Here is a 10207-nt window from a genome sequence, read left to right on the forward strand (position 1 = left end):
CAGGGTCACAATCTGGCATCACCATGAATTGTAATGCAGACGAATTACACCCGAGGTACGATTCCGTTATCACAGCCTCACTCCAGAAATAGAGGTGGACTCAAAATGTTCGGCAGTTTGAGAGGGGAGGTGTCCTAACTGCACTACTCTTACACAGACATCACTAAAAGGTTTTACGGTTGTGGTATCAATAAATGGTCAAATCAAAAGTAGGGGGTAAACCCCAGTGTGCGAGGTCAGAGAGCAAAGCTTAATTTACGGGCGGAAATGAGACTTAGGGGAAAAAAGAGAAAGCATCGAAACCCAGGCAGTTTCAGTTTTGTTTAAAACCTGACCTTTCACCCTGTTCTTATGAAAGACCTAAACTCTCCTCTGCCCCATGCTGGGATTCTGTTCCTACCCATTAGGATATAAATAGATAAAACATGTTATAGGAAATGGTAATATGAAGTTAAATTAATCCCAAATCTTTTTAAAACTTCCTACTTTGCTATTCCTCTTGTCCCTCCGTTCCTTAACAGGCCCTTCGCTAGGTGAAAGCTCTGAGATCTGGAATGCCAAAAAATCCGAAGTTATTTCTTTTAATGGCATCATTATATAGAACACCCAAAAATAAGCCACAACCTTAAATATACAGAGCTAGGAATAAGCAAAAAGCTACTTTTAAAAATGTATTTTGTTTACTTTATTTGTGTATTGTAGTGGGATGATGAAAAAAATTCCCTAAATAATTTCAAAGACACCGGGGACACAATACTGAATGTAGGCAAGAGACTTTAATTCAGGAAGTCAAACAAGGCTGTTATGAGTTATAATTTCATGATTACAATTGCTTCATATCACCATCCACTGCAAGATCTGAATACTGTCCTCTCAAATACTTTTTCCAGGTTTTAGTTTTTAAAACTCATGCAAATTCCAGATGTATTTCCAGCAAGTTCAAAGAAAAGATCTGTCCACTTGGCAACAATCCACACCAAATCCAGCTGTTTAGAGTGGAGTTTTCTTCTCTGCTGCAAATTTACCCTTGATGTGGAGGGACTGGATTTTCATTCCAGTGGTAAATATAAACTACCCGACCCCCCTCCCCCAAATAAAGAGAAAAAAATACACATGGAGAGAAGATTTCCTGCCGTTGAATTCCACAGACAGCTATTAGATTAACATTGAAAACGAAAAGGACGAGATCATCTGCCTGTGGTAGGATCAAAAGGCACAAAAGAAAAGTTCCAATGTCTGAACGCAGCAAGCGAACTCTCCGAGTCAATGGTAAACGTGTGGCCTCTGTACTGAGGCTAGACACCTACTCCCGAGATTTTTAAACACATTAGGAACGAAATCCAGGCCACACAGTGGGAGTTTTGCCATTGACTTCAATGGGGCAAAGTTTTCACTCTAGGAGCACAAAGCGCAGGTGTATTAGTAAGATAGTTTGCTCAGATGGGTATTTATATAGACAATTACACAATCAGTCTGCACAGTGGACACACGTTAGAACACTCGTTTTGCTCATACACTTTCGTGCCTCATATTTTCGAAAATTTGGGCCCTACTGATGTGTCCAAATACCATAGGAATTCTCAATGACAAACTTAAAAGTCTCATCCTGCAATACTTACTCACCAGAGTAGTCTTTACTCATGCAAGTAGTCCCATTAACTACATGGGCACAAGTAGCAGCAGCAGGCCCTTAATTTATCTTTAGAGGCTCCAGAAATTGAACCTCAACCACACAACCCCTTGTAAGTCTTCTAGGTGAATTTGATCAGTTACATTTGTCTAACATACTAGCATTGAGGTTACAGTAAAGTTTCAAGCATTTTCATATCCTATGCTATTAATTTTAATAATCATAATAAACAGTTACTATGACACACTGGTTAAGTGAATGGAAGTATTTGTAAACAGATTGCACAAAAACAGTGTTTTCCAGAGGAGAAGCTAATTTTAACTTAAGTTTTAAAAGCCTGTCAGTTTAACTGCATAGTTTTTAATAATACTGGGGTTCTACTCAGGCCTTATCTACATGGGAATGTGGCACCGGCATAATTTAAACAGATACAGTAAAACTGATATAACCCGTGTGTGGCCTCTCATGTCAGTATAAAGGAGTATAAATATCAGTTCAGGAAAGAGTGGGATCTTGGGGTGTCTGCACCGAGGAGTCTGGGCTTTTAGCAGTTTTCTTTAAATCTACTGGGAACAGGTTTAAGCTAAACCAAAATAAGAGTGTCCGCATATAGTTAAACTAATGTGAAACCCTTTCAGTTTAAATGCTGATTTAAATTAAACTGATGAAACTTTCTCATGTAGACAAGGTGTCCAATAAAGCAGCTGAAAGGTGGTTTGACACAATGGATCCGACTACAGTTCGAACTGGAGCTGTAATTTCCAGCTTGAAGAGCTTATCTCAGATTGCCGTGTAGCCGTGGCAGCACGTTGAGCGAGCCACCTGAGTATGTTCTTAGAGAGGCCTGGACAGCATCGTACTCGGGGTGGCTGCCACCTCCTGCCACCATGCCTACACTTTTTAGTGTGATAACTTGAACAGAGCTAGTGCAGGTATGTCTCCTTGAGCTGAACATTACACCTCTGGCTCAAAGCGTAGACATACCCTAAGAACAACCCAAAACACAAAGCTGTATTTTTCATCTACTCACAGGAATCTCATGAGACAGCCTGATCCTGAGATCTGCTTTGTGCCTTCTGGGAGCTCCCGAGGACCCTCAACCATCACTTGATTCAATGGGAACAGAGGGAAGTCAGCATTTCAAAGGATCAGGCCCCAAATGAGAAATTAACCTGTTTGTATTTGCAGGACGGTCTCCCTCTCTGGCTAGGAAAGAAGTGTTAAGGTGGCAACATGAGCATATTAAGATCAGGGTATGGAACCCCTTGTCCTAAAGGCAGCAAAACACAACTCAAAATCAAGTGATGTAGAAAATTAGGTCCATCACTGTGCTACTAGAACTAGCTACAGTTTAGAAGACATACAGATGAGCTACCAAAAGCTTTTGATAGCCTGCTGGACTCACTAGTACAGTTGTGAAACTGATTTTGGTTTGTCTACTCATGACATGAATAAGGCTTTTGTAAAACAGATAAAATTTTTAAACTAAAAATTATGCTAAATGTCCATCTCACATGAAGGACAGAACATAGACATCCCAATTTGTACATCATAATAGGGTTTTACTGGCTACCACTTTTTGCCACAACTTAGTATGCAGTTAAAATAGCTTATTGATGCCAACAAAAAGATAAGAATAAGTATTTCTTTAAGCATATTGCTACAGTACCCTTGGCAGAAATGCTATATTACATACAACCCCTAACAAACAGAATGATTCAAGATATAATGGGTCCAGCCAGTGCACTTGTTACATGAGGCCAGAAATCCGCTGGGCGTCCGTCTGAAAGGAACACATCAAACAGAGCTTTTTTATTGCAAATACAAAATTTGCAACTTATAACATCTGAAAAAAAAAATCTTTTAAATCATTAACATTTTTGTACAAGCCAATTAACAGAGAACTGGGAGGAGTCATCTTATTATTACATTTTAACAAAACATACCATCTTGCTATTTTTACAATTAGTGTTAAGAATAAAGGGGCAAATCGAATTTTTTATCATCATCTGAAGCAATAAAATTTATTTTTTAGGAATTTCATTTCCAAAGATTGAGAGGAGGAGTCAATTTAAAGCTGTGACCTAACATTAGGCTCTGGGTCGCAAAAAGCAAAGTCTCTCTTCTTGCTGCTGAATATACAGAGGGCCAATTAAAATTTATGGGAAGTGAAAGTATTTAACAGTCTGAGAATGTGAGGTGCTCCAGTTTCACAACCCAGCTACATTCTGCTTTAATAAGTGCATTTTGATTGCCAATTAAAAGTCTGCTGCAATAGTTAGCACCATTACACTGCCCCAGGCACATTTGTAAAGATCACAACTAGAGTATTCAAAAAGTCAGAATTAAAACCGAGCACAAGGTTTGGACCATGTGAAATATTTTATCTTAAAAAAAGATGATGGGGAAGAGAATGATGAATTTCAGATCAGTGAAACGTGTTGGGTTGATAGCCCTAAAGACTGAAGATCTCTGCCAATCCTGGATCCTCTGTTTATCAACAGAACAGGTAGAGAGAGCATAGGTAGTAGCAGTGCAGGCTTTCTTTACAGCACCTTGCCAATGGGCCTCAAGCTTGCCCCAGCAGGACCCCCAGAAAGGGAGAAGAGAATTCAGTCTACAGGCTGGATCCAACCCTTGGACTCTTTGCTCAGATTTCAGTTAGGTAGCCAATTACACCCAATCACGGTAGGCAGTTCTGTGATATCAACATTTGCTCACCAGGAACTAGACCATAGCCACAAACCAGGCATCAGACTGTAAAGACTATTGACCTTTCTTCCCATCCCCTTAAATATGCTCTTTAAAAAAAAAAAAAAATGGAGCATTGGACAAACTAATATTCCTGTATTTAAAACAAAATCTGAATTACAGAAATTTTTATCTGCTACAATTAGGCTTCTTTGAACTCAAGCTAGTGTTTTGGGGAGGAAGTCCAGGAGAAAAGGATTTCAAGTACCAGAACCTGTATGTTCCATACCAGGCTGACAGACCCACTAGGGTGCCGAACAATTTTTGGGAGAAGTCATGGAAATATACAGCAGTGCAAAAAAACATCCAGACCCAGATCAGGGTCAGAAAGCTCAAGGCAACGAACAGGGCATTGACCACTGCATGTAATCTTGGGCTCCGGTCAGTGTTCAGGACGTGCAGCACAGCCATCTCCTCCACAATCATCAGGGCACAGTATGTTAGGAGGAAGGAGTGCCCTGAGATGTCGAAGCCATTCCAGAAGCCACCACCCTGGCGGCATTGCCACTTGCTGGGGTGCTCCTGGAACAGCACATCAAGTGCTGGCGATTTGTAGCAGTTGCCAGTGAAATCCTCTATGCGCAAGAAGAGACTAGTGCAGACGTACCAAACCACGGTGCCCACCAGCAAGGTGCCGAGACGCCGCAGCACCCCCAGGACATTTCGGCTGAGATAGTAGTTGGTGATAGCAATGAAGGGTAGCAGCAGCCAGAACGTCCAGGCCCAGGCCAATTTGACAAAATAGCTGCCAGGGAGAAGCCAAAGGAAACATATAAATATATTAACCTCCGAGACAGCAAGGAAGGGGTAGGGATTAGGGGTGTACATAGAAGAGGTTTCTAAATTACATCACTCACAACTGTTTACCTTGGTTATTTACACAGCACCCAACACCACAGCATCTAATCTAGAAACCTGGAGAACAGGGGTCCTTAAGCTTTCAAGTGACCGCCAAATAGATTGTCTTGCGGACACATCCCTCCCTCTTCATGAGTGTCTGGAGTATCTGGTCTCTCCTGCCCTCCAATCCACAATGGATTTACATCCCCATAGCAACTACAATTGATAACATGAAAAAGTAATATCAACATCATGGGAATGGGGGTGGGTGGGGGTGGGGAGATGTTGCACACTTTGCCGCTGCTGTAGGCTCTGCTCATTTGCATACACCAGAGGCTCTTTGCATCCTTCCATTCTCCCCTACAAGTTCCCTCTCAACTCCAGGGATTCTCTGCAACCTCCCACGCTCATGTTGGGGCTTCTCTGTGCCTCCCGCTCCTCACTTCCCCCTTGGGTTTGTGTGATTCCCCATTCCTCCCAAACCGAGAGCTCTGTTTACTCCCCCTTCCCCTCATCCCAGGGGCTGCCCACTATCATTATTTCACTTCTTTCTGTCTGGAGAAAAATCATTCAGGGTGTCAACACATTATATAAACAGAGATGAGACAGGATATTGTTATGCTGGAAGGTATTAATTGTTGCCATCAACCAGTTCTTTGATCTACTGACAATTGCAGAGGTACTTGAAAATACGGCAGGGGCTTCAACTGTCCTCCAATTTTCCAACATTCAAAAGTTATTGCATTATACCAGAGGTCTCAAACACGCAGCTCGTGGGCCGCATGTTATTTTCTGCGACCCACCAGCTCCCCATGGACCCCCCACAACGTTTACCTAAAGTGGCTCCAGCCCGGTGCGCACCGGGGGCAGGGCAGGCTCCCTCCCTGCCTGCCTGCCCTGCCCCACTCTGGGAAGCGGCCAGGACCTGGTGGGTGCAAAGGGGTCTGTGTGTTGCCCTCGCCGCTCCTCTAGGTACCTCCCCCGAAGCTCCCATTGGCCACGGTTCCCAGTTCCCGACCAATGGGAACTTCGAGGGAGGTACCTGAAGGCGCGGCCAGGGCAACCACAGACCCCTGTGCCCCTCCCCCAGGTCCTGGTCGCCTCCCGGAACTGCCCCCTGCCTCCTGCTGGTGATAGCCCATCCAAAGTGACAACTCTTTACACAATGTGCATGATGGATTTGTGCAGGAAATGGCCTAACTTCATTATCATGCACATTGTGTAAAGAGTTGTCACTTTGGATGGGCTATCACCAGCAGGAGAGTGAATTTGTGTGGGGGGGTGGAGGGTGAGAAAACCTGGATTTGTGCTGGAAATGGCCTAACCTGAAGATTACTTTAGATAAGCTATTACCAGCAGGACAGTGGGGTGGGAGGAGGTATTGTTTCATATTCTCTGTGTATATATAAAGTCTGCTGCAGTTTCCACGGTATGCATCTGATGAAGTGAGCTGTAGCTCACGAAAGCTCATGCTCAAATAAATTGGTTAGTCTCTAAGGTGCCACAAGTACTCCTTTTCTTTTAGTGTAAAACTAATCTCTCATCTCTGTCTTTCGCAGGAACCTCAGGGATCACAGGAACACGAGCCGGCACAGCACAGGCAGGCTGGTGCAGGACTGTCAGGTTCACAGGCCCCCTGAATGCTGCTGCTCACAGACGGAAGGTGCTAGCCGGCCACCTGCATAGGGCTCCCCTGCCCCTCCGTGTCCTACAAGCAACCAGGCCCAGCCGCAGGAGCGTGGCATGGGTGTCCTGTCTCTCTGGGATCCTTCCGCAGCCCTGCATGGAGGGAGGGACGTACGCCCGGCTGGTGCGCCGGCTGGTGCTGGATCAGGGCTCAAACAGCCACAGCCCCCCCCGAGCCATACACCACCCAGCAGGGTCACTCACACCCCCAGCACGGTCCTCCTCGACCACCCGCCCCCGCCGGCCCCGGCCCCGCCCGCGGCCCCGCCCCCTCACATGTTGAGCAGGTTGCGCTTGCTGCTCAGGTAGGAGTCGGGCAGCGGCGCCAGCGCCTTCAGGAGGGAGCCGCCCAGCATGAGGCCCAGCAGGCCCCAGGGCAGCCACAGCCGCATCGAGCTCCGCACCAGGACGGCGCGCAGCGGCCGGGCGCAGCGATCCAGCGGCTCCATCCCGGGTGCGGTCGCGCCCAAAGTCACTCCCGCCGGACCAGACGATCACGCGGCCCCGGCGGCGCCTGGTCTCCCGGCCGCCGTACTGCGTCACCGCACGTGCGTGCGTCACGACGCACCGCTCCCACGGGAGTCCAAGGGCAGCGGCGCCCTCTAGCGGCCGCCGAGGGCCAGGCCCGGCTGGCCCGGGGGAAGCGCCGGTCGCCGCGGACTGCTTGTTCGGGGTCGCGTTTGGGTCTCGTGAGACTGGGCAACTTTGCCAGGCGGGTCTGCTCAGGGCCCGCGCGTGCGCCCCCAGCAGGGCCGGAGCGAGGAGCGGGGCGGGGCGGGCCGCGCCGGGGCGAGTCTCGGGGGTTGCTCCCGCCCCCCGGACCGGCTCCCATCGGTAGGCCTCAGGGCGAACAGGCCGGGCTCTGGCGGGCGGCTGGCTGCGGCTCCCTGTCCGGCGGGCGGGGCCGCGCGTCCCGTCCGTCAGGCCCAGGGAGGCGCCGTTATCTTCGTCGCAGGACAGACTGGGCTGCCGGAGGCGGCTGCCAGAGCCAAGCGGTGGCTGGGCCCCACCCGGCCCGGCCCCCCTGCTGCTCCGCCACCCGCCAGGACAGCCCAGCCCCCCGGGCGCCTTCCCGAGGCTCCCCGGCAGCGCCCTCCGCTGGTGGGGGCGAGCAAGTCCCTGCAAGGCCTGGGGGCAAAGGCTCTGGGCAGCCCCGCAGGCAGAGCGGAGCGGTAGCACCTGCCTCGGGAACGGGGCTGTTCAAAGCCAGCGTGAGCCCTGCTCCCCCTTCGCTAGCACCGGCCCTGGCTCCTTTGCTGATATAATTCAATACACTCGGAGTTTTTTTCACAGCTTTCCACTAAGTGGCACCACATGCCTGAGGAAAGGAAGGAACTGGGCTACTCCTGCCAGCCATGGGATAGCACCAGATCCTGGGGGTTGGGGGGTGTTTGCATCAGTTTACCTGCTTCATTTCTGCTTATCCCTCTGAAATGCTCCGTGTGGCCTCAAGTGACTAGACCCCTCGGCCCACATCCCCAAAGAGATTTAGACACCACTGCCCTGCTCCGATCTGGTGCCATCTAACTCCCCAGGCCAGGGCCTAAACTCACTTGCCACCTATTTTTGCTCTAAAAGTTCTTTACCCACCTAAATTTCTGCCTTTTGTTATTCCCACTGCTGCCTTACTCCAGATACTGTAGTCCCTCTGCTCTCCCACCTCCCAGGTGGGTTGCCTAACCACCATGATATGGAGTCATTCTTACTGGCCCCAAAAACAGCCTCAATAGGGGAGATTCAGGGACACCCACTCGGAACATCCCATAGCCCAGTGGGTAGGGCACTCTCAGGAGAGGTGGGAGTCTGTTCAAATCTTTTTTCCCCATCAGGCTGAGTGGGGAATTGAGTCTGGGTCTCCAGCATCCCAGGTGAGTGTGCTAACCTCTGGGCTAAAAGTTACAGGGGTAGTAGTACCACATCACCACCTTCTCTTCTAGCCATTTTGTTTCAAATTAGGCAGGTGCCTAACTCAGTCCCAAGAACCATCTTAAGCGCCTAAGGTGCCTTACTCCAGGAAGGTGGTCCTGGTTGTGGATCACAAACAAAAGGGTACCTGCCTTCAGCCTGTACGTAGGTGCCTACCTCTGCGAGAGGGGTGGGGCTTAGGATACACCCTTGGGTTGGCATCTCCTACTGGCTAACTTAGGCAGCTCTCCATGCAGGCTTTTGTGGATCCCATTTTTAGGTGCCTCTCTCTCCTCCTGCACTGCATATGGAGCCTATGTGCCTATTGTTATTGTAGGACCCAGGACACCATTGTGCTAGGTGCTGTACAAACAGAGCAAAAAGACAGACTGTAAGATTTTTGGGACAGGGACTAAGTACATGCTTATGAATCTCAAGTTCTCGGGAGGGTATTTTTGGCTGAGAAGTGCTTGATAGGTCCCTTTCAGGGTCCATCAATGCTACTCTTCTTTGGGACACACAAAGTACTGTAGAGCAACAAGGCACCATGTTCCCCCATGCTAGTGGCTAAATAGTTTTTTGTTTTTTAATTCTGCCAGACACCAGTGGCTCCTGGCACTGGAGACCAGGTTTAGGTAATGAAGCTGGGTCTATCACAGTGGTTTGGGGAGTATGGCTTGCTACAAGGTAACCGCACAGAAAGCCTCTTCTCCCTTCCTTTGTCCAAGTAATTTATAACTCTTAGCTACAGACCCATATAGAGGTTTGTCCTACTGCTGAGAACTGTATGGCAGAACCTCATTTGGTAAACACATCAGCTGCTACAGCTGAGTAAATCTCTGGACACCCCCCCCCAAATTTAAGGAATTGCTCTGCCAAGTACAATCATATTATGTGGCTGTCAGAGGCCCCACTCTGAGGAGAGCGTTCCCAGTGTCAGACGAGAACCATTTGTCAACGGGTTGAACAATTCCTCTGTCTCCTTGGAAACCGCCTTAGATACGCAAAAGGTTAATTGGAAAAAGAAAAAACAGCACACCCAACCCAAACATCCATGTGTTTGTCTCTGTCTGCCTTTCCATCCAATATTAAAGTGATTGATTGTTTTACACTGGGGAACACACAGCTTTTGTGTGAGCTGACCAGATGTAGGGGAGTTCAGGACTGACTCTTACTGAAACAATTAAGGAGAGTCCACAGTCTGAGAATCAGAGAATTCAGGTACCCTGTAGGAATTTGTATCATATTATTGATTGTCCTGTGTTGATCAGGAGGCCCACACCAACCCTGTTAAAGCGGATGAAGGACTCCTATGGAGACAGTTCTGTAAGCTGCCACAGAAACCTCTCACCTGCTATATTAAGACTGGTAAATAGGATATGGTAGAAATGGCTG

At 48.1% G+C, this 10207-nt stretch overlaps 1 protein-coding gene across 1 annotated transcript; it reads right to left on the bottom strand.

The window, feature by feature from the left end:
• Positions 1-757: 757 nt before the first annotated feature.
• FITM2 (fat storage inducing transmembrane protein 2) lies at positions 758-7418 on the bottom strand. The gene is made up of 2 exons (XM_077832250.1): positions 7184-7418; positions 758-5126 (listed from the first exon to the last, which is right to left on the bottom strand). Exons 1-2 carry the CDS (start codon positions 7354-7356, stop codon positions 4511-4513), a joined length of 789 nt encoding a protein of 262 aa, XP_077688376.1. The 5' UTR covers positions 7357-7418; the 3' UTR covers positions 758-4510.
• Positions 7419-10207: the final 2789 nt, after the last annotated feature.

This window comes from Eretmochelys imbricata, chromosome 13 (assembly GCF_965152235.1).
Source record: "Eretmochelys imbricata isolate rEreImb1 chromosome 13, rEreImb1.hap1, whole genome shotgun sequence".
In the NCBI taxonomy this organism is placed as follows: domain Eukaryota; kingdom Metazoa; phylum Chordata; order Testudines; family Cheloniidae; genus Eretmochelys; species Eretmochelys imbricata.